This window comes from Aspergillus aculeatus (genome assembly GCF_001890905.1).
Source record: "Aspergillus aculeatus ATCC 16872 unplaced genomic scaffold ASPACscaffold_7, whole genome shotgun sequence".
NCBI classification, from domain to species: Eukaryota; Fungi; Ascomycota; class Eurotiomycetes; order Eurotiales; family Aspergillaceae; genus Aspergillus; species Aspergillus aculeatus.
Window position 1 is genome coordinate 1,639,438 of NW_017962982.1, and position 22,065 is coordinate 1,661,502.

At 50.3% G+C, this 22,065-nt stretch overlaps 9 protein-coding genes across 9 annotated transcripts; 4 read left to right on the forward strand and 5 right to left on the reverse strand.

Annotated features, from left to right (window-relative positions):
• Nucleotides 1-1,323: 1,323 nt before the first annotated feature.
• Nucleotides 1,324-2,892, reverse strand: cdc43 (protein geranylgeranyltransferase type I subunit CDC43; the record flags this gene model as incomplete). Its single annotated transcript, XM_020205197.1, has 5 exons — nucleotides 1,324-1,590; nucleotides 1,655-1,763; nucleotides 1,824-2,200; nucleotides 2,260-2,305; nucleotides 2,403-2,892. Coding segments are annotated over 5 exons (1,165 nt in total), but the record flags the coding sequence as incomplete, so codon positions are not given.
• Nucleotides 2,893-3,427: 535 nt separating this feature from the next.
• Nucleotides 3,428-4,250, forward strand: ASPACDRAFT_43141 (uncharacterized protein; the record flags this gene model as incomplete). The annotated part of the gene is made up of 3 exons (XM_020201206.1): nucleotides 3,428-3,565; nucleotides 3,650-4,054; nucleotides 4,185-4,250. The coding sequence occupies 3 exons, from the start codon at nucleotides 3,428-3,430 to the stop codon at nucleotides 4,248-4,250; spliced, it is 609 nt and encodes a 202-aa protein (XP_020056896.1).
• A 272-nt stretch (nucleotides 4,251-4,522) lies between these two features.
• Nucleotides 4,523-5,276, reverse strand: ASPACDRAFT_1856124 (CFEM domain-containing protein; the record flags this gene model as incomplete). The annotated part of the gene is made up of 3 exons (XM_020197469.1): nucleotides 4,523-4,863; nucleotides 4,967-5,099; nucleotides 5,190-5,276. The coding sequence occupies 3 exons, from the start codon at nucleotides 5,274-5,276 to the stop codon at nucleotides 4,523-4,525; spliced, it is 561 nt and encodes a 186-aa protein (XP_020056897.1).
• A 1,544-nt stretch (nucleotides 5,277-6,820) lies between these two features.
• On the forward strand, nucleotides 6,821-8,941 carry ASPACDRAFT_52232 (putative MFS transporter; the record flags this gene model as incomplete). The annotated part of the gene is made up of 7 exons (XM_020202587.1): nucleotides 6,821-6,863; nucleotides 6,919-7,055; nucleotides 7,124-7,513; nucleotides 7,583-8,107; nucleotides 8,172-8,580; nucleotides 8,635-8,802; nucleotides 8,871-8,941. The coding sequence occupies 7 exons, from the start codon at nucleotides 6,821-6,823 to the stop codon at nucleotides 8,939-8,941; spliced, it is 1,743 nt and encodes a 580-aa protein (XP_020056898.1).
• On the reverse strand, nucleotides 8,755-10,256 carry ASPACDRAFT_78513 (uncharacterized protein). The gene is made up of 2 exons (XM_020205198.1): nucleotides 9,368-10,256; nucleotides 8,755-9,300 (listed from the first exon to the last, which is right to left on the reverse strand). Exons 1-2 carry the CDS (start codon nucleotides 10,124-10,126, stop codon nucleotides 9,247-9,249), a joined length of 813 nt encoding a protein of 270 aa, XP_020056899.1. The 5' UTR covers nucleotides 10,127-10,256; the 3' UTR covers nucleotides 8,755-9,246.
• A 1,224-nt stretch (nucleotides 10,257-11,480) lies between these two features.
• On the forward strand, nucleotides 11,481-14,143 carry ASPACDRAFT_78515 (uncharacterized protein; the record flags this gene model as incomplete). The annotated part of the gene is made up of 4 exons (XM_020205199.1): nucleotides 11,481-11,559; nucleotides 11,684-11,767; nucleotides 11,835-13,133; nucleotides 13,191-14,143. The coding sequence occupies 4 exons, from the start codon at nucleotides 11,481-11,483 to the stop codon at nucleotides 14,141-14,143; spliced, it is 2,415 nt and encodes an 804-aa protein (XP_020056900.1).
• Nucleotides 14,144-14,760: 617 nt separating this feature from the next.
• On the forward strand, nucleotides 14,761-16,320 carry ptyA (putative tyrosine/serine protein phosphatase; the record flags this gene model as incomplete). Its single annotated transcript, XM_020199576.1, has 6 exons — nucleotides 14,761-14,879; nucleotides 14,932-14,968; nucleotides 15,107-15,186; nucleotides 15,287-15,355; nucleotides 15,434-15,547; nucleotides 15,762-16,320. The coding sequence occupies 6 exons, from the start codon at nucleotides 14,761-14,763 to the stop codon at nucleotides 16,318-16,320; spliced, it is 978 nt and encodes a 325-aa protein (XP_020056901.1).
• Nucleotides 16,321-16,726: 406 nt separating this feature from the next.
• Nucleotides 16,727-17,941, reverse strand: ASPACDRAFT_78519 (Frag1/DRAM/Sfk1 family protein; the record flags this gene model as incomplete). The annotated part of the gene is made up of 5 exons (XM_020205200.1): nucleotides 16,727-16,953; nucleotides 17,021-17,226; nucleotides 17,352-17,621; nucleotides 17,736-17,817; nucleotides 17,887-17,941. 5 exons carry the CDS (start codon nucleotides 17,939-17,941, stop codon nucleotides 16,727-16,729), a joined length of 840 nt encoding a protein of 279 aa, XP_020056902.1.
• A 1,028-nt stretch (nucleotides 17,942-18,969) lies between these two features.
• ASPACDRAFT_15237 (uncharacterized protein) lies at nucleotides 18,970-20,711 on the reverse strand (the record flags this gene model as incomplete). Its single annotated transcript, XM_020197146.1, has 3 exons — nucleotides 18,970-19,616; nucleotides 19,707-20,126; nucleotides 20,246-20,711. Coding segments are annotated over 3 exons (1,533 nt in total), but the record flags the coding sequence as incomplete, so codon positions are not given.
• Between the last annotated feature and the right edge of the window lie 1,354 nt (nucleotides 20,712-22,065).

Below are 22,065 nucleotides of genomic sequence, written 5' to 3' on the forward strand. Positions count from 1 at the left end.
GGGGGAAGGAGGGACAATATACTCAAAGTTAATGAAGTGAAGGAGAGAATCAAGAAGAACAGTGGGCTGAGGCGGGCTTTTTTTTCCGGGCTTGCAATGATGAGGGGAAGAGACGAAGAAGGAGAGAGAGAGAGAGAGAGAGAGAGAGAGAGACGAAGGAGCGAGGCACTGACGACAGCGGGCAGGCAGGGGGGGGGGATAACTATGTGCATAACCGATGATTAAGAAGCTAGCTAAATACCTAATTAAAGTAGTTTACTTACCTAGTAGTTTACTACATCAGTCAATACGTAACTCGACTCGACTACTTTGCTCCTACACAATAGCCAATCTACAGGCAAAATCTTGAATCGATTGATTTGAGTAACTTGACATATACTTAAGAATAAAGAATCGGAATTATATGCCTACTGCTCACTGCTCTGTTCTTATCCTACTCATCAACAACTCACTTGAGTGTTCGTCTATTTAGTAATACTTCTCCATTCTTAGCCGTCCGCCACAATTTAGCCGGGTGGGAACGTGGTCTACTAAGTTACTGGTGCCATGGCATTTATCATCATTATGCAATGACCTCAACGTGCAAGCCAATATGTATATAGAAGTAAACAAGCCTCTTGGCTTGTCTTTGCTCAGATCAGTCCTTCCTGCTCCCAAATGACTCCTTCCGCCCCGTGTCTGACCTGGGTAGCATCTGGGGTAGGTACATACGGTACTGTACATGTACAGTAAGTTAGAGAGGACTCGACTTGACTCGACTCAATTCGAATGACTTAGTATCTACGGAGTACGGAGTACCTAGTATAAGTTACTAGGCCCATAAGTGGTATAGCCTAGGTTGCGCAGCGAGTCAGACCTCATTCCAACCCCTGAAGCCAAACCGTTTTCAACACATCATCTCATCATTCGCAACGGCTAAACTACCCGGCAGTCGTTCCTTGCAAGTTTAATTTCCCTCTCTTGGACTCGAAGTCACTACCTACGCCCGTACAGTACTTGATTCAGCCAGTATTTGCTCCAACTTACTACACTATGGTTCACATCCACACTGCGAAACCCCTTAGACTGAACAACCTCAACAATCAAACCCCCCACCCCCCACCCCCTTCGCTCCCCTGCCCTGACCAAAATCAATTTGAAACTGCTATTTGCTTCCCACCTAATTCGCCACATATACAATTGTGGCCAATGGTTTCCACATCATACCATCATTGTCTTTTGCGGCACTGATTGTATGACAATCGCATCTTTCCGAGTCACATACTCGGTCGTCAAGACCGCCAGCGAATATCGAAATCTGGAGCAACTAATGAACGTGCTGGAGCTAGGGCGAGGTATCTCGTCCGTTGATTTATATACCAATCGTGGGTAGTGAAAGTGGCCCACGATCAGGGGCACTGTCCCTCAGCACCCCGATATCTTGTCCGCTAGTCTAGTGTCTAATGGTTCAAATATTCTCTTGCCACCAGGGAAGAGAGTGCAGGTGGTTCACTGCCCGTTGGCTGATACACAGCGCTGGATCAACATCGTCCAGCCCTTCTTCGCCTTGAAACGCAAGAGCCACCAGGCCAAAGTAGGAGTGTAGAAGGTCTGTAGGGCGGTAACGGGTGAGTGGGAAAAGCCGATTAAGAAACTTTGCACAGAGCAAACTCACCAGGTGGTTCCCCAACGCCTTTCCCAAATCCCCCAATGATGTGCTGCGTCTTGTCCAAGAGATATTGGCGGTTCCGATCCGCGTCGACCAGCGCTAGCCGGTCCATCATCTGGGCGCAATAATCAAATCAGATAACGCCCATTGAGTATTAAGACACAGGGTTTCTCACAGCCAGAGTCGCCAGATTCCAGAAAGAATAACATGTGTCGGCGTTCTTGTTGCATCGGCCATTAAAGCCGGCCCATCGCAATGACTCCTCTGTTGGCGGGAAAAGGGCAGGGAGTTCATCCACCTCTGTTTCAGGGTTGACAACCTGGCTTGCCGCTACTGGTAATGGTTTCTGACCCTCACTAGTCTCACACTTTTCGTCGTCCTCATCAGACTCTTCCTCTATTTCACCAAGCTCGGCCGTCTGTCGGGAGATCAACCAACGGACCAAGGACTCGAACTCCATCGCACCAGGTGAGAGAACTGCTGGCAGGGGATGATTCCTCTCCATTCGACTTAGAAAGGACAAAGCGCCCATCGCGCAATAGGTATGGCCGGCTACAACCCGGTCAGTCGGGTAGTCGATATCAAGGAGATATTGAGAGATTCAAACGTACAGTGAGCTTCGCAAAATGGTGCTTCTCCCATGCCACCGTCATAAGCCTGAAAGTACCATGTAATTAGCAAGCGCATTAAATTGTGGTAAGGTATGTGTGGACTGTGCGGTTAGAGGATCGCAAATGTATGTCGGAGCCCTAACCTGACAAGCCTGAACGAAGGCTGCCATCTTGGATACATCGATATCACTCAACCCCTGTATGTCTGTGCCACCAAGTCCCCGTAGGATATACCTCGTCCCTGCCGCGCAGCAGCAGAAACGCAAGTCCCCACCTCCCTCGATCTTGCCTCCAGGCCCTAACACTTCGCCGAAACTGCCGTTCTCGCGCTGCAGCCGAGGGAGCCATTGCAGACATTCTATGCGCTTCACCCGTGATAGATCATCGCCCAGGATAACCAAGATGACAAGCGCAAAGAACGTGGACGGCACATTGGCTGGATCCCAAGCTTCATTCAGTGGCGATCGAGAGACCACCCCAAAATCTGTCCCCGTGAAACCTCGAAAGCCCCCTGTAGGCACCTGGCAGTGATAGATCCAGTCGATATACCCTTGTCGCTCTTCGGAGGTGGTCTTGTCTTGGAGTACGCCTAAAAGGTCGAGGCCGGCAACAGTGAAGAAGGCGAGAAGCATGCGATTGGAGTCATTGGATGTGTAGGGTTCTGGAAGAAACGTTTTGAGGCAACGGAGGAAGTACTTGACGTGACGTTCCCTGTTGAAAGTGATCTCAGTCATGTTGTCAGTCTTGGTCGGTCCACGAACCTTCCTGGGTTCGGGTGCGGGGAGTTCGGTTAAGGATCCTCGGAGGTGGACATTCAGAACCTGCAGTAGCTAGAGAATAAAATAGAAGTAGAACAACAGACAGTATTCAAAGACAATTTGAAGGTCTCTTTCCATCGACTCGATGATCTCGCATACGCACGGCTGACCCCATAACGGACTGCTTTCTTCCTCGACTGATCCGTCGGCGAGCGGAACTTCGATTCAGGGCGGCCCCACATCCGGCGGACGAATTCCCCGTGCTCCTGTCGACGAAACATACAACTACGTGTGTACAATACAGCAATCACACACCCCAGTATGTCAGGAGGTAATCCACTCCATCGTTCACACCATTGACAACCTCTACCACGCCCACTTGAATGTGCTCCCGATCACAATAGCCTGCCATGGGCTTCATGTCCTCCAAATTCCTCATACAGGCGCATGCCTTTTTGCTAGTCTTCCTAGCCATCCATTTGATGAGGTCACCAGCAGTTATCACAGACTCCGACGTCGTATTCATGCTAGGAGAGCTCCTGCAATTGGTAGTTACATCATTGCCCCTACAAGCCCCCCGAGTCTGAAGAACATGTAGTTGCTAATGAATTCTCTTTACCTCTGCTGGCTAGGATGCATCTCCATCGTTCTCCCGTCCTCAATCCCCCTTTGCCCTGTGCGGCATCCTTCTGATCGTCGATGCCCTGGTCGACTACATCCTTGTTTCCAAAATCCCGCAGACCAATGAAGTCCTCGCAATGGCTGAGGCTGCACGGTCTCAGGCTCCGAGCTCTGTGGCAGGGGCTATGCGCGCGAACCCCTTCATGGCTCGGCTCGGCTCGCTCTACTCGGAAGTCTGGACGTTCCTTTCCGCCACACGCTTTTGTGTCTTCTTCGCCGTCTCATTTTTCATCTACCAAAGTCAGCCGTCTGCGAGCGGTATCATGGAGGGCTCAGGGGCTGCGTCTGCATTGGCACAGCTTAAGAACCGGGCAATTTTCACATTCGGGTTTATGGAGATGATGTTCTGGCTCTGGGTGGGTTTTTCCCTCCCCTTCTCTATATTTCCTTCTCCTGCTGCGGAACTAAGTGCTGGCTTTGAGGGCGTCTTCCCTGTGATTTGTACGAGACTTGCACTGCACGTATGAGACTGATAAATCGTGCTAGATATTCGTTACTATCCGGGAGGAGAAACAAGCAGTGGCTTCACGGTTTGTAGAGCGTGATCAATAGCTTTTCTATCTTTGGCACATACAAGGCACTGCTAGGAATGTAAGTGCCTCGTGGCAGCAAAACATGCTCGAGTTCGCACCCCACATATCACAATGGTTGATGGTCTCCTTCGGGCTGCGCCAAACGGATTCATTTCTCAGAACTTGAAAGTCCAATGTGAGACTAGGATTGAAGCAGGTATCACATCGAGAAGATGGCCGCGGGGGAACATGACAAAGTCATCCCGCCAAGCCTTCATCCGAGATTGTTATGTCAATGTACGTACATTATCCCTAGGCAAGAAATGCAAGGAGAGCCATGCCGACGGCCGCAAAGATACTGGCGTCAGCATACGGCGAGAGCGGGACACCGCCACCCGTGGCAGTAGGGCTACTCCCAGTGTTTGTATCGACAGAGGTCACTGGCTGGGTGTTCCCCGATGTAGACTGGGTCTTCGTGCCTGTGAAGGTGGTAGTGGCAGAAACAGTGCTGTTGCCGGAGGAATTGACGGGAGAAGTGGGGGTAGAGGCGCTGGTGGCATTTGTCGAAGTGACCGAGTTGGCACAGCTCGCACTGCTAGGCAGATCTGTCACACCAGCACCGTCGCAAAGCTGTACTGCGAATCCGAGAGCAGCTGGGAGGGTGTCAAGGTTCGTTAGCGAGTGATTTATCATCCGGTGTGATGTTCCAAGAGTATGTGAATCCTACGTATCAGATGGGAAAGAAGTGCAATGTACCTTTTTCGTCCTGAGGTGAGCAGGATTTGGCAACGCAGCAGGACATATCGCTGATGAAAGATTTGGTGCCGCAGATACAGCCAACGTCAATAGACTGACAGGTCTTGGGGATAGCGCCAGTAGCACATTCTCTCTTGACTCAGTACATAATGTTAGGGGGCGTTTAGACAGCGGCCAACATGAAACCGGATGTCACGACGGCTCTAAAGGATCTTGCACTTACAGCACATGCTGGGAGACTGTCCATGCCTTGAGCCACAACCGAGATCAGGCCGGCGAGGAATGTGATAGCTATGTAGTAGAACTTCATTTCTGGATCGCAAGTGCGTAATGCTGACGACGCGGGGATTAGCTTCCAAAAGGGATATCAGAAGAAGGTCGCAGGCCGAAGAGATGAAGGATTGATTGAGGAGAAGAAAGAGGATGAAGAGGGAGCCAGGATTCCAGTAACACCAGAAGAAGCGAAGGAAGAAAAGCTACGTAGGGCCGCGGGCGCTCATGCTCCTTACTTCTGAAACCTGTGAATAACTAGGCTTTGTAATATTGCTAATAAGTAACCACAAATTTCAGGACAGAGTTTAATTATTCAACTGTTATACTACTGTTATCCTCTCTACACCAGATTGTTACACTGTCTAACATTATCATCACAAGAGATCACAAGAGAAGATAATGACTCGACACTGTGCCTTTAGACACTACATTGGAAGCCGTTGTCTAAACAATCCAAGTGTAAGCAGTAAGCACAGCTTAGGGCCGAAGAGAAAAGGATGGAATAACAGGTGCTTGACATCTGCATCCATGGAACTTGCTCTGGTATGCATAAATGACTAACCATTACTTCTGCTAATACTAACTAATAAGTTACTAACTAATTCTAATACTAAGTTAATACTAGTGCTAGTAGTACTACAACTACCACCACTACCCCACCTTATCTACGGAGCTTTTTTGACAGCTGTACTGGCAATATACACTTGCAGTAGAGTACAGTGCATAGGAGAGATAGTACGTACCAGTCACCTGGGTTGGACCAAGTGTGTGCCTGGTTCCACTCTGCCCGCGCTAATCTTTAGAGCTCCAATCTTAAAATTTCCCCCACACCTCCGCGTTCCCCGTGTGTCCCGCAGTCAAGTTACATTAGTACAGTGCATACTTACAGCTAGTGAGGGACCAACCACTTACTGGAGGAAGCAAGGGGCTTAATAGGAGCGCAAGAGGTTTCCCCAAGAGAAACCAATTGCTGTAGATGGTTCTCACCAGCAACACACACCTATCTGTCCTTGAGAACGGAATATTATGCGGAGTGTACTTATTGTAATTGGTGTACTGTACTGCACATTATAATGATACTACGTTCCATGAGATCAGACCAAATGCATGTGAAGTAAGCAAAAGATTAAACTTCCTATGATTGACACCGGGGCATAGCTGCGGTAGAAGAATGTTGGGAACTGCAATGGCATTTTTGTCACCAGCAAACAGCAATATTACAAGCTATGGAACTGTCCCTGGCCCTCTTTCTGTTCTTCGGCTGAATCAGTTTCCCACCAACTCACAGACCATTGATCCCAGCTTCTGCTGACCTGTTAACCAGTGGATCCCTTGCAAGGCTCATGATGTTCACGGTTCCTTTCTCTCATGCCTCGTCCCCTGTAGAGACAAAACGACGAGTAACAGTACACGGAGATATCATTTCCACACCTAAAGACTTACATTTACTTGTCACCATCCTACGTCCCACCTTGACAGAGTCGACAACCATATTTTAGGCTGCTAGTCACTGCATATCTCTCTCTGGAATATCCATCTGGCTTCAGAATCCATTGAACAGCTCAACCCTTTTCAGTCACAATGGGACTAGGAGTTTTAGATACAACGGATGTGCATGTGCCAGGTAGGAAACTGTGCTTGTTGCATCGACGACATAGATGAGACTGAAGGACTTCGAGCAGGAACATCAGAAATCCTTCAAACGCGGTGCTCCTATGATGGTCAACTACCTGATCCTAGACTGAAGTATGACCGCACATCTTCGATACCAATACTTCTTGTTCCACAACCCAGCGATGATCCCAACGATCCATTGGTGCGTATAGGCAGCAAGAAGAAAAGTTTCAAGATTGGGGTGGCATCGACTAATACAACATGGCATAGAATTGGCTACTGTGGAAGCGCGATTGCATCCTGCTCGCTCTCTGCTTTGTCTCCGTCCTGTGCGCAACGACAAGTTCACTAATGGCGGCCAATACTGTAACCATTGCCCTATACTTTGGAAAGAATTTTACATCGGTCGCCCTTCTTACAGGATACCATCTTTGCGGTGTGGGGGTTGCAGGGATCCTCATCGTGCCTACCGCACGCGTCTGGGGCAAGCGCCATCTGTTTCTATTGGGAAATATTCTAATGGCGGCGAGCTGTGCCTGGGCAGGGGCCAGTAAGCATAATTACCAAAACCTTCTCTGGGCGCGGATCTTTCAAGGTGTTGCGCTGGCACCCTTCGAAGCTTTGGTCAATGCTAGTGTCGGGGACCTATTCTACGTTCATGTGAGTTTCTCCTCATTGTTGTTATGTCTGATCGATGTCGAGTCCGGCGCTCATGAGATGAATTCTTAGGAGCGGGGCAAGAGGATGGCACTGTCCAACGTTGCCTTGTTCGGGGCTGCTTTCCTCACACCTGTCCTAGCTGGCAAAATCACCCATAGTCTGGGCTGGGAGTGGACATTCTATCTGGTGTCGATTTTCACGGCGGCAGCACTTGCTCTTACCTTTTTTTGCGTCCCTGAAACTGCATTTCGGCGCCCGAGCGAGCTGGGCATGGAAACAGTCTATGTACATGGCCGCCGCTCGGAGACTGTTGAAAGCCCGCTACCACAAGTCGGGCCTGCCGGCGATGATGCTATCCGAGTGCGTCGCGAGGTAGGCGGACCAGTGCAACATGCACATTCTACCACAGGAAGTCATAGAAGAGGTTCCACGTCCAAAGAAATACCTCGAGATGTTTCAGCTGAGACTGAGCCCCCCGCCAAGGTTCCCTATCTGCAGACTCTCAAACCCTTCAATGGCCGGAAAACCGACGAAAGCTTCTACAAGCTTCTTCTGCGTCCATTTCCCCTATTTTTCCACCCAGCCATTCTCTGGGTAAGCTGTCACCTGCAAGAAACGAGATCATTTTAGCAGCTTCCTGACCTCCAAGATTCTATAGGCATGTCTGATCCAGGGCGTCATTATCGGATGGACTGTCTTCATTGGAGTGGTCCTGGCGGCCATCTTCCTCGGGCCTCCACTGTGGTTTAACGAAGTGCAGACGGGTTATCTCTACACTGGTGCATTTATTGGATCGCTTCTCGGCCTGGTGATCTCGGGTCTATTGTCCGATTGGATGAACCAGGTTATGATCAAATTCAACCGAGGACGATACGAACCCGAGTTCCGGATCCTCCTGGTCATCTTCCAGCTGATATTCAGCGGGGCCGGGCTGTTTGGCTTCGGCCTCGTTGCTGAGGATATTTCAAGCTACGGCTGGCTCGTAGCGGACGCCTTTTTCGCGTTAGTCATCATTGGGATGGTGATGGGCGCGGTGTCCAGCGCCCTGTACATTGTGGATGCACATCGTGAGTGAAGCTATGTACCAGTGGTCTGAGTCAACTCTTAACGAATAATAACAGGAAACATTGCAATTGAATCGTTCACCTGCATGTTGGTGTTCAAGAACCTGTTCAGTTTTGTGCTGACTTTTTTTGCCTACAATTGGTTATTAACGAATGGGATCCGGCCAGCGTTCGTGGCGATTGGCAGCATTCAAATGGCTATTTGTGCTCTCAGTGTTCCTATGTGTAGGTTGCCTTGTCTGCTGTCTGCTACCAATGATGTTGAGATCGAGCCATTGTTGACTGGAAGGTAGATGTGTTTGGCAAGTGGAACCGCTCTTTCTTTCACCAACACGATATACTGAAGATCTTGCATCTGTGGTAATCTCATGAAACGGCGCGACTTGCCTCGGGACGGACACGGTACAGGTCTTGTCATTCTCAACTCATAATAGCACATTAGGAGACAAATTGCCTCCAGCAATTAGACCAGCAGGAAAAACCTGACACTCCGAAGACAGCGCCAGCGCCAGACAGAAAGAAAGCATGTAATTGCTCAATGAGTCGATCACAACGCCCGTCCATAAAAGAATCCAAAATTGCAAATACGATAAGTCGGTCGTGAGAATCATAATTGTCGTTGGCATCCAGAATCATGTGCTCCTTCCATGCGCCTTGGCTGAACAAAAATCAATAATTCGATGCAAAAACTGTGTCTGACGCGATGACCGCGATGGTCGCAACCTGTAGCACCAAATCACCATCAGTTTGTTCTGCGCGTGCTCAGCCAGTTGGGAGCAAGCTAACGTACCAAAGCCAAATCCACCCCGGGAGTCACAATGACATCCAACACAGGCCTGTAGCCCACGCGCGAGGCTGGCATCAAGGCCAGCTTTTCGTTATGGCGGATACTTTCCCTCACTTCCGCGATCTTACGATCCCCATCAACGATGTCGAACAGCGCGAGGACATTCCCATGCCGCTGTACCTCTAGGGTCAGTACCCGTTCCTCAGGCTGCTTGCCGTCAACGGCGGCGACGTTATCAAAGGTGATGGTGAAGTTTCCCCCGCGCGTGGTCGAGCCAAAGGAAGCGGCCGATCGGCGACTTGCCCGACGCCGCGAACCCGTAGCCAGTGGAGAGTAGGTTTTATCCTTGAGGGACGAGCCCGGGAGCGTGACGGACCAATTGTTGCGGAAAGAGAGGCGTCGGTGCAGCTCAAACAGCGGAAGCCCCGAGGCATCGCGGAATTCGCGGCAAGGACGGTGCGAGAACTTGCGGCCGGTGGCGGTGAAGAGGGTGATTCCATCAAGGTCTTCGATCTTGTACGCCACGGCAGATTGGGCATCGCCTTGGGGGCGCACGACGAGAGTGGTCTTAGTATCGGTGATTTGATCTGCACGAATCGCAATAGGCCGGCCAGGGGCTTTTAGTACTCTACGTATTTGGAGGCTTGAGCTCGAAGTTGAAGAAGAAGAGGAAGAGGAAGCCGAGGAGAGAAGGGAGAACAACGGGAGCAAGGCCTGTTGCTGATGTTGTTGTCGGCGGCGGTGAGAGAGAAACCAGAACATGGTGTGGAGCGGAGGAGGAGGAGGGGAAGGAGGAGGATGGGGAAGAGAGAACTGGTAGCAGTAAAGCCCGGGGTGTTTTTCTTTTGATCTTCGGTTATTACTACTACTAGTAAATATAGGAGGAGGAAGAGGATGAGGAAGAGGAAGAGGCCGAGGAAGCAACTGAAGGGAAGAAGAAGGCAGGAGGGGCTTAGCGAATGACTGCTCTGGGTGTAAGAGCGAGAATGCAAGTGTGCGGGGGGAGGGAGAGGGAGGGAGAGAGAGGATAAAAGATTAATCGACAATCCTAATGAGAGAGAGGGGGTGGATACGAGAAACAAGGTGAGATTTATAAATTTGCTTGGTCTAGCTAGATGGGGATAGTCTAGCAACAAACTAAAGAAAGAAGTGGCCTTATCATCTACAATAACAATAAGGACAAAGAATAACAGGGCTTGGAAAGAGCATGATGCCATGCCATTGCGGGCTGGGATGGCCTTAACTTGTCTAAATTAATCCCGCTATAGCCCCATCCCGAGGCTGAGCAGGGAGGAAGAAAGAGAGAGGTAGGTATGAAAATCAGATTTACCAAAAGAAGAGGAAAAGAGTGAGAAAATGAATTCAACACCCTCGACTTTCTCCTTTTTCTTTTTGTTCCTTTTTTTTTAGTTTATTTTTTCGGCGCGCCCTGTCTTACTCCAGAAATCGGGCGCCAGGTGAATTACATCCACGTACTGGAGCTAGAACTTGTCAATTATAGTTAGTACCAAGTTAGATAAGTTGAGAAGTCAACTGGTAAGGCTGAAGGAGCTGCAGGAGGAAGGGAACTTGGAAGAACTGACACATACTCTCCGTGTCGGTAGTAATTAAAACTCAGTGGTTCTCGGTAACTACCTTACATGCAAACGGACACAGTATGAGTGGTAAGTGTAGCTGTAAGCTGTAAGCTGTAGGTGTGTAACACTCTTCATGATGACATCAGCTCCGGGAAAGCTGATGTCACTTTTTCTCACCTTGGTCCTTTTAGTTACCCTCTTACCCATTTACACTCTCTTCTCCATATCCACGGATGGGCCCGGCGCATACGTTCCATACTTTCTGAAGACTGACTGATGCTGGGTTACAGTCGATCCTCCATGATCATCGTCATTACCCATGATGTTCTTCCCCCTCCTTCCGAAAGAGCTTCCCTTCTTCTCTTACTCACACACTCTTCTTTTTTTCTTTTCTGAAACTTTATTCTTCTCTTCCCCTCTATCTTTCTCCCTCAAAACTCTCTCCCTCTCTCCCCCTCTCCCTCTTCCTTTTTTTCCTGGCGATACTTCTCACCAAGTAATGTCTTGTTCGGCTGCCCCACGACGGTCGTTATCTTATCATGGCCACTGTTGAACGACCTACTTCTACCACTACCACCACGCTACCGCGTTCCCGCTCCGTGCGTCTGGCGGGTCAAGGTAAGATCGGCGCACCCGATCGCCCTGCTTAATGTTCCTCTTGCATCAGATTATCATGCCCCAGCATTTCGTAATAATAATAGTGATAACTATTGTGGTAATGAAACAACTAATTCCTTCCCAGCTGCCACGGCTGCCCTGTATGTGACCCATCCGGAGCGCAGACTATCGGTGCGTGAGCCTTCCACCGCTGAAACAGAACGCTTGAGTGAGTAACTCTGATCTTGCAAATTGATCGTATCTTCCTCACTAACGCATACACCTCACTACCTTAGCCTTGAAAGCGACTGGTTCTCGCCCTGGCTTCAGCCATGCGTCAGCTGTCGCCGCCCTCGCCCATGCCAGAAAGGAAGCGGCCGCGATTCCGGTCGTTGAGCATCAGCGAACCTCGGATTCTCCGAGCCAGGAAGGTTATAAGGCAGCCGCCTATGTCTTTGGGAACCGTCGTTCACCCTCGACGCGCTCTCCCACTTCCTTTGATTTGAAGCAAGACCTGGTCGCAGCAGATTCAACCGCTGGGCGTGTTTTAGATGATCGAGAGAAAGCCCTTCGTGCCGCCACCGGTGCGTTGAGCGGCAGCCGGAGGCGAGCCGACTCGGCACCTTTTGATGTCCCCCACGCAGGAATGAGCACCGATGAGGCCCTTGGAGATCTTGACAGCTCCATGGAGGCAAGCCGGATCCAACATATCGCTAACACGAACGCGCGTCTCTACACTGCATCCCCGCCGGTCTCTCCAGAGCGGGAGGAACACAAGCGGAGAAGTGTTATGCAAGCTGCTGCTCTGTCCATGGCCCGGGAGATGTATGCCGCGGTAGAGGCCAAGCAGCAAGGTCAGGTAGGCCATGCTCGAACAAGATCACAGCGTTCACCCACTGGCGCGGAGCCCATAGTCCTCCAACAGGCCTTCAGTCTGCAAGATGCCGCCGAAAAACGCGCGGCTGAAAAGCTGGCCAGCATGCAGGATGAGACAGCCATCTACCGGGAATATTATGGTCTTGAGCCTCAGCCCACCCGGTCCAGCTTGCAACCCCGCAGACGCAGAGCCTCAATTGACACGGATATCTCCAGTGGGGATGCTGATCGAACATTGGAGATCCGGCACCAAATGTCCAGTCTTCGATCAAAGCTCAATGCCGTAGACGAAAGAAGGGAACAGGACCGTGCACTCTTGATGGAAGCGGCAAGGAAGAACGTCGATGCCACCATTCAAAACATGGAGATGAGGGTTTATGCGGAAACCGGTCGCGCACCCCCGTCCATGCAGAAGGAGATTGAAGAGGCTGCACTAGCACGTGCCATGCTAGAAAGGCAGGAGAGGCAGGAAGCAGACTCGCAATACCAAGGGGTTGACCGAGTGAACATCAGTTCCAAACGCTTTGTGGACATGTCCGATGTAGAAGCGCTGGCTCGATCTCGGCTACAACCCACTTTCGACGAAATCACCGACCGAGCCGAGAATCAACGCGCAAGAGAGCTGGAGCAAAGACTGGACCAGGAAGAAGCCCAGCGTCGAGAAGCCATGTACCGCGAACGCGAAGCAGAGACCAAAGCTGAAGAGAAACGTCTACGAGGTAAGTATTTGTCTGAAAGGAGTCTCGCACCGCTACAAGGTCCCTAACTCGCTATAGACTCTTTGAGACTTGAGAACAGGTCTAAAGATGAAAAGAGCTGGCTATGGAAAAGAAAATCGAAGCGCTTCTCCGACCATGAGCAAGATATGGCTGCTAGCGCTTCAGGAGGAGTGGTCGATGAAGCATTCACTGAATCTGCACCACAAACAACCGCCAATGATGATGTCAATGCGACTGTTACTAGCGCAGTAGCCGAGCCCACTTCTAGCGAGCCTGTGACCAAACCAGAATCTAAGTTCAGGTCGTGGTTCAAAGGTCGCATGGGGCGTCGCACAAGCTCGAACCAGGCTGAAAGCCCTAGAGAGTCGAAGGAAGCTAAAGTAGGCACTGACGTGCCACAAACAGCAAATGTCGCAGGAGAAACAGGACTCGAAGAAACACCTGGGCCATCAGGCGCAAGCGAAGCCAAAGAAATCAAGGCTTCGAGCACATCCGAGCCACCGCAACCTACTGAAGGTGGTCAAGGAAGAGCATGGGACATTGCTCATCCAGAGGGTATATCTCCTGAGATGCCAGAGCTTCCAGCCACGGTTGAAGCACCCAAAGAAGGGGTTTTGGGCGAGGAACCACAAAAAGCGTCGCTTCAGTCCCACCCCATGACGGCAAATTCCATCAATGATGGCAGTGCAGAGCAACCTCGTCGTATCGATGAGGATGCAGTCCAACAAGCTTCTAGTGCCAAAGACGTGCCGTCTGATGAGACCAGTCGTAACCGATTGATGTCTGGCTTCAAGAAGATGGTCTCGAGAAGCTCAACCGAGGCGAAGACTGGTGGGGCTGTCAAGCATGACGTCGCCCGAAGAAGCTCGGAGGCAATCCCAAAGCATACTGTAGAGGGAGCAGACCGACGGGCAAGTGTGCCTGAACATGGCCAAGTTCTACCCTCATCGGCTGGGAATCGAACCAGCGATGGCACGGGCCGAGAATCGCGCTTTTCCGAGAAATTGTAGAATGAAGCTGGGTGCCTGCCGCCCTGTGGGCGTTTTGTCTGGTTCCTATACCTTAATCTGAGAGGACCACAACTCAATCTTGTAGTCAACCTCTATTAGTTAGTTCTGTCACTAATCCTGTTTTATGGTTCATGGTTCATGGTTCATGGTTCAAGGTTATTGTTTATGGGTTTTCTTTTTTTTTTTTTTTCTCTTTTGTCGTGTCCGTTTTCTTTAGGTTTTTATAAAGTGTTGGGAAGGCGCAGTTTCTATTTTATTTTTGTCTAAAAGGGTACAAGGATCCTGGGTACAGTACAATCAATCTAATGCCAGATAAGCCTGGAGGACTACAAGTCGATAAGTGATATTTTATAGTTGTATGTAATGTAGTAGTGTTCGTGTCTAATGATCATAAAGAAGAGTGTGAGGCTGAGACTAGGCCTAAAGAGCAACTGGTCGGTTTCACATTCCACCGATCCACTCCCGCTCCCATCCATCTCTCCTTCACGCTTCCCCATCTCCTCATCCCCTGGCATGCTCGGCATGATTGCATGCATTATCGTATATGGTTTAGATTAGTCTCCACGGCCACAGACATATACTTCCGAATTCTGATCAACAATCTTCCCGTCTAAGCGATGGTCATAGCCCACCTCCGCCAGTCGAGTATTGACCTCGACTCGGCTGACCGACCATTTGACAATATCATCAACTTTCGGGATGTTGGCCGAACCGTCAACCAGGTGCTCGGTCGACGGTATGTACAGCACAACGACGCCTACAACGCATTGCTAAGAATTCCTGCACAGGGTAATCAAAGAGGGTCTTCTCTTCCGAAGTGCCAGGGTACAGTACCTATCCCTGTCTATCATTCCAAATTTCACTCCCGCCAGAGTACTGTATGATCCAGCTACTCGATCCAAGGAGAACCACTCCAGACCACCTCAGTGGAACTAAAATCACCTCTTTCTCCATATAATCTAGCTAGACGAAGCCTCCGAGCGTGACAAGCGTCGTCTGACTGAAGAGTACCATATCTCCACCATTATTGACCTTCGATCCAGGTGGGTGTACAGTACACGCTGTCGCGTAGCTTCACCCCTCCCAGAAGGCGTCTGAGACACAGATACATGGTGCCCAGGAACTAAAACCCTTGGATCCCAGCACCGAACACCACATGGCCGCCACGAAACGCCTTTCTGAGTTGGAGATCGCCCGTGCTTCCTGCAATCGGTCTAGCGACCATGTCAACCCCACCACTGCAACTGCATCTCCCACGTCTCCTCCTCCCACGACCTGGTCCTCCTCCAGCCCAGATGACATCCACCTCGTTGACCTCCCACATGTCCAACGTAGGCTGGTCAGTCTCACCGGCAGAGCTTTTGAGCGAGCTTTACTCTGGCGCCTTGATTGGTGGAACTTCCTGTAATTTTCTCCCCCCCCCTTCCCGCCATCTCTTCCCTCCTCTCTTCCTGGGCCCCCCTTCTCCTTCCTTCTCTTGAAGTCGGGAAACCTCTTGACAGGTCCTGGCCCCCCAATACCCACCACATAAACAGGAAAAGAAAGAACGGAAGAGGGGGGAACTCACAGGCGGCAGCAAACCAGGCGGAGTGCAGACTAACCAGTCTTCCTCACTAAGAAAAGTCATTGCGCTTGCAGCATCCGGCTACCGAGCCGACGCTGTCATTATCGTGGGTCAACAGGTCATGTCTCCACGCGGCCTCATCGGGCTCGGCATCGATACCCTCGATAGTAGCTTCAGCGAGATGAGAGAGCTTTTCGAATTGCTTGCCGGTAGCGAGACACAGGCTAGCTCGGAATTAAGCACAACCGACAGTAGCACGGATTCTTCGTCTGCCGCCTCACCCTACCCTGTTCTCGTCCACTGTACTCAGGGTAAAGACCGCACGGGGTTGATCATTCTTCTCCTTCTGCTTCTGACGGGTGCTGTAACCCAAGAAGCCATCCGGGCCGACTATGTTCTCTCCGAGGGAGAGTTGGTCGTCGAGGTGGAGGAGCGGATGAAAGAGATCCGGATGCTAGGGCTGTCAGAGGACTATACCAAATGTCCCGATGGGTTCACTGCACAGATCTGTGCGCATCTGGAGACTAAGTATGGGGGTGTGGAGGGATATCTAAAACAGGTGGGGGTGGACCAACTAGACCTGGAGCGAGTCAGGAAAAACCTACTCGCATGATACATCTTAGGCTAGGTTCAGCATGATAGAATAAAACCCCTATGGGTAGAATATAGACAACTCACTACAAAACCACAATTGGGAAGCAACTAAGGACAACAATTGAAACATGGCATATACGCAATGATAATCTGATATCGTGTAAAAACTGGTAAGTCATCATGTGTTCCAGATGCAAGAATTAGGCAGGAATGACATCCAAGATGATCACACCAGACTCAAGAAGACAGAATAATCAGGGTCAAGAGATATGCCAAAAAAAAAAAAAAACTAAACTCCACCTGCTCAAAACAAATCCACAGGGTATCATGACATTATGGTCTCGTCTCACATGTGTATATATATATATATATATGTGCACTGAAGGTTATCGAACTCTCCAAGGTGGAAGGAATCGAACGATTATCTAATAAATCCGTTGACCGCGATAGTAGTTGGCATTGGGTCCGGCCGAGTCGGTGGTGACGGGTACTTCTTCAGTCCCTTGGTCGCTGCTGGTGCTGACATGGGCGTGCCCGTTCCGGCCCAACTCGATGCGCTTCTCGCCTTGCGGCACGTGTTTTCGGGTGCGAACCGAAGGCAACAAGTCAACCACAAAGGACAGGACATAGAACGTAAAAATTAAAGCGATCACTGTAATTCAGGTACCGTCTGTCAGTTACCCCGTTCAATTCAGCACGAACACTACCATATGACCTACCCCATTCTAAAACCGCAGCGGCATTGCGATAATGTCCGCCCTTATTTCCCAAGACGCCGAACGCAATGGCCAGCGCAATCTCGATAATGACGAAGGAGAGCTTGATGATGAAACTGGCCAGGAGGACACGATGCTGGGAGCGGTAGAAGATCCCTAGCCGCCAGTATTCGCAGCAGATGAGGATTGCGCTGATGAGGTAGCCCGCCCTGGCAAATGGTAAGGCGAAATGCGTTAGCAACTTCTGGCTTCTTTCCAATACGCGCTTCTTTAACCGGCCGTGTTCCAACAGTGCCATGTGCTGCGCTTTGCTGATACGTTGAATAGGACTTACAAGAACATCACCAGAAACCCGTCATGCATATGCGGATGCCGCAACGTATCGAAGATTGATAGCAGAATCAAACCCAGCGCACCGGCGATCGAGAAGCAGATGGAGGCAATCGCACAGCTTTTATCGAACAGACCCTTGTTGGGTACCAGCTGCCCTGCGTGACGAAGCCATCGTTCGGAGAGAAAGGAGAGGTCGAGAAAGGCGACAGTCACGCAGCTCCCTGCAATGAAAAGGGGCTTGAGGCCCTGAGCACCAATGTCGGAGATATATCTATAAAATGTCCAATAGTCCCGTTAGTTCGTGGACTGGGGGCTGAAAACTGGAGATCTGGAGATCGATGCTCGTGTGGTTTGTCTTGACGACGGTCACAGGGTATAGACTCACGCGATTGTTTGACCGGTTTCCATACTGGCGTATATAGGGCTACCTTCTCGAGCCCAGGTTGCCAACATGGCAATCAGCATAGCTGAATTAAGCGACCAATTAGTTAGCGATCGTGCCTGAATATTGCGGTGGGTTAAGATGAGCTGCGTACCAACCCAGGTGCATGCTGAAATGACCGGAAAGACCCAAAATGAGATGATCCACATGGTCAGGTATGTAACAAATACTTGCGTCGCGATCGATGCGCCGTAAGAATCCTTGTAGGAAACTGTTGTTCGTTCGTTTCCCGTTTTCTACGAGGAATAATGACTTGAGGCCGTCTTAATGATGTGATGAGTAGTACAGTACTGGAATTAGGACAGTACGTACACCTTGGGAGCGTTCAAGCGTTCAAGCAATCGGATGGAACGGAAGGGGCGGAAGTGGCTTAAGCCTGCCGATGCAGTACCAAGCTTCGAACCTGGGAGCAGGCCTTGGATGAAATTAGTCAGATTAGGGTAGGGGATTTTGGAATGAACAAACACAAGAGGCGACGAAGATTGAAGGGAAAGAGGGATAGAGGGGAGGAGGGTAGGGGAAGGAGGTGATTATCAATAATCAATTGCTCAGGCAGGAAACAGATCCATGACGACGACGAGAAGGAAGAGAGACCCACTGAGCAGCATTACTCGTAGCTAAGGTTACTTAGTCGGCTAGTAACATCTCACTCAGCATTAACATCATCTTCATCATCATCACTCCGCAGGGCTTCGTCGACGTCATCGTCGCAATTTTCGTCTTCCCCCTCCGGCAAATCTTTCCATGTTCAAGCTTAGCTCAAGCTTAGCAAGTCTCTTCAGCTCCGATTTGTTTATCCTCGATAGGCCTCCATTTTTTCCCCTTTCTCTATTCCTCTTTATTTTCTTTCTTGGGTCAGATGATTACATTCGAAGGCAGCCCGCTCATTTACTATACTTACGCACAAATACTCCATATATATATTCATATCCATATTCATATGCTGACTCTAAACATACTTCCTAGGCTAGTCGTGAACCAGTTACGTTGGTACTTCTTCCTTGTTTGATCCACCCCGCCAAATAAGTTACCACGTATCCACGTACCTGCTAGGATCTTCGCATCGCACGGTGACAATGACAATTGCTTTTGAGTCGGATAGCTAAAGGACACTCTAACAACATATTTCCAGGACGCGCTTCATAGGTTACAGGCACAAGCATACGGAGCTTCAGGGACGACTGCCGCGATGATAACTTCCTCTCCAAACTGGCATCCGCGTTGGCATGCCAAGCGGCACTCGCCGCTCCAACACGTCTACCATGTGCACTTCATCGCTACTGTCCTCCAACCCACTGCTTCGATTTCCGGCATCCTCTCGGGGGTATTGCTCCGTCACTCTCCCCGGCCACCCTTGATTCATAGTCGCACTCCGTGCGCCGTTAGGACGATCGTCAAAAATATTCCGATAGCTAGACATCGAGGTCTTTTCTGAATGGTCGACCGAGTCGCGTCGAGGATCTAGCGGATACAACGGAGATTCTATAGGATTAAGGGGCCGACGGGAGGGTACCCATTGGGTATCGTCGTGGAGAGGACGCGTGAGGGCCGGCCTCCGCATGGAGCCAGGATTGCGAACAAGAGGTACTGATGGTAAACGCTCCAGTGAGTAAGCTGGCTGGAGTGGAGATCGAGGGGGCGTGTGGCTAGACTGAGAGCGACAAGGTGGCGATCGGGGTGAGGCTTCGGGGTTGTGAGAAGCACCCGAAGTGCGCGCCCAGAAGGCATAAGCACTGTTGTTTTCTGCAAGGGGAGACGGCACGCTGTGCTTTCTCGGGGAGGATGACAAATAGGAACCACCACCACGAGGTGCTTCCCCTGTAACTCGCTGGTTGGAACTTTCAGGAGGCTTCAGGTATCGATTGTCAAACAACGTCCCTTTCCAAGCGTTGGCACGGGTATCTTGCTCGGTACCGCTTCTCGACCCGGTCCGCATGCGTTCGATCGCCTCTAGCTCCCGTTTCGATAAACGCACGTTCTTCTGGCCCTGAGCCTGCGCGTGTCGTATCCGGTCGAGAGCCTGATCTACCAGTCGCTCCTCCTTGTCCTTCATGGCCAACTGCACTGCATAAGCCACCGTGCTGTCCAAGCTATCCTGTAGGTCATAGTCCATCTCATCGACAGCGGCCATTTCGTCTTCGTAGAACGCGTCATACTCTACCATTCGCCTCCGTCGAATCGATCCTTCATTGATCTCCCGATCCGCTGCCTGCCTTGCCTGTGATATGCGCATATCTTGACGACTGTACATATCGTCATCCTCACTGTCAAGCTCCTCAACCCTTGAGCTCTCATCCACCCACGGAGCCGCACGTCTCCTGGTTTGTCTCCCCACTCGTGCCCGCGGTGGTCTTCCCCATCGGGGCATACCGTAAGGAGTTCGCGGCCGACCACCTAGACCGCCTCCTCGGAAAAAGCATTCTCGATTGGTTTATCCATGAAAGCGGCGTGACCGAAGACGGCCACGCCGGTGGCTCCGATCAACCAGAGCACAGTAGCAATGGGCGAGGCCCAGAATCCTAGGGGAACTGCGACAAGTAGTAGCCCAGTGTACAGCTGGGAGGTGTTGAAGCGGGCAACGCCCAAATCGAGGTCTCGGCCCTGGAGCTTGCCAATTCCGTAAAGACCACCTGTCACGAAGATGATAACAAAGAGCAGGACCGGGTTGGTCAGCAAGCTATAAATGCTAAGCATCACGAAGACGGCAGCATAATTGCTCGAGAAATAAGACAAGTTGTAGTTCACTCGGCTCTGAACCTCGCCAAAGTTGGCGGGCTTTGAGATACGCTTGACATCCAGGAATTCGGAAACAGGACGGAGGTTAGCGAAGCGCGTGCTAAAGGATTGGGAGCGAACACTGTTGAAGCGGTCACCGAACCGCGAGGTGATCGCATCAATAGGAAATTGGAGGGGACTCATGTTGGAAAGTCTAGTGGATGACGACGGAAATGGATGTAGAGAGGAAGGAATAGTAAACACAAACTTAGGTTGGGTAGCAGAATAGAGGTAGCAAAAAGGTGTAGCTCGTGGCGACGACGATGGGCAATAAAGATGGAAGAAGAATTACTTTGGTCAATACGAATGAAACGAGGTAGGCAGGAGATCAAGAGAGAGAAAAGGGGGGAGGGAGGAATGGAGAGAAGTCGGAGCAAGCAGTGGTGAACAGAAAGAGTTTCCGCAACTGAATGACTTGAACTGGCTTAGTTGGCCCAAACGCCCAAGCCCAGTCCTTTTTGGTCACCTCCGGCGTGCGGAAAGCCAACTAAGCATAGACACAGACCACAATAACAGACAAAGTGCTGGGGAGCAAAAGATAAGTCTGTCGAAGCAACCAATGCCTCCCCAACCGGCCAAAACACAAATCCAAACTGGATGGAAAGGGCAGGAGAAAAAATCATATGGATCCGTGAAGTAACTTGTTAGGGGAGAGCACGAAAACAACTGAAGAAGAAAGTTGGAAGAAAGACAGACGGCAGTGGATGCTCTAAGAATAGAAATAGAGAGAAAGAGAGATGCTGGATGCGGCAGCGCAGTGAAGAAGCACAGCAAATGTCGTGTTGACATGCTAAGCAGACCAAGGGCAAATAATCATCCTCTCTTTTGTTCTATTTTTCTTTCTTTCTTTCTTTCTTTCTTCTTCCCTCTTTTCTCTTTGACTGTCTTTTTTGTCTTCGCCTTCAGTCCCTGGTGAGAGGCGGGTTCTCTTTCCGTCCAGGCACCGATAACGTACAGTAGCCGTTCCGTTGCCTCAGGCTGGGAACCTCTGGAGATAAAGAGCATCCGAAGTTAAGTAGTGTAAGGTATCGAAGGAAAAGGAAGGGACCGAGTCTGAATTTAACCCTTCTTATTCCTCCTCTTCCTCTTTCTTTTCCCCTCAGAGCCTAGTCCTTCGGAATCGGAGAACCCTGGCCATAATGCACAGTACATTTATATGTAAACTGGAGTATTCGCACATCAATCACACTTTGATTGTCGCAACTCGCTTCATCACGCGTGGTCTGAAGCGAATTACAGTGCAGTACAGTATTGTACATAGTCATGGATTCTACCTATTTTCTACCTGACAGGTCAGAAGTGATTCAATTCTAATCTTTATTGGTCCACGTCGTGCATAGAAGTGGATTGTTGTTTTATTGGTGTCAAAGCAAACCTGCTGCATACCTCTCGATACATCGTAAGCTAACTTGACTGCGCTCTTTCAGCAGAGGAGAGGAGAAGACGACGAACCTACATTACTACAAGAAACAGTCAGGGCGGTGTGATGCGTGGCCGT

Coding starts and splice junctions, on each gene's coding strand:
- ASPACDRAFT_78513 (XM_020205198.1), bottom strand. CDS start 10,126: ATGTTCTGGTTTCTCTCTCACCGCCGCCGACAACAACATCAGCAACAG. Junction 9,301..9,367: donor CCGGGGTGGATTTGGCTTTG/GTACGTTAGCTT, acceptor TTGGTGCTACAG/GTTGCGACCATCGCGGTCAT.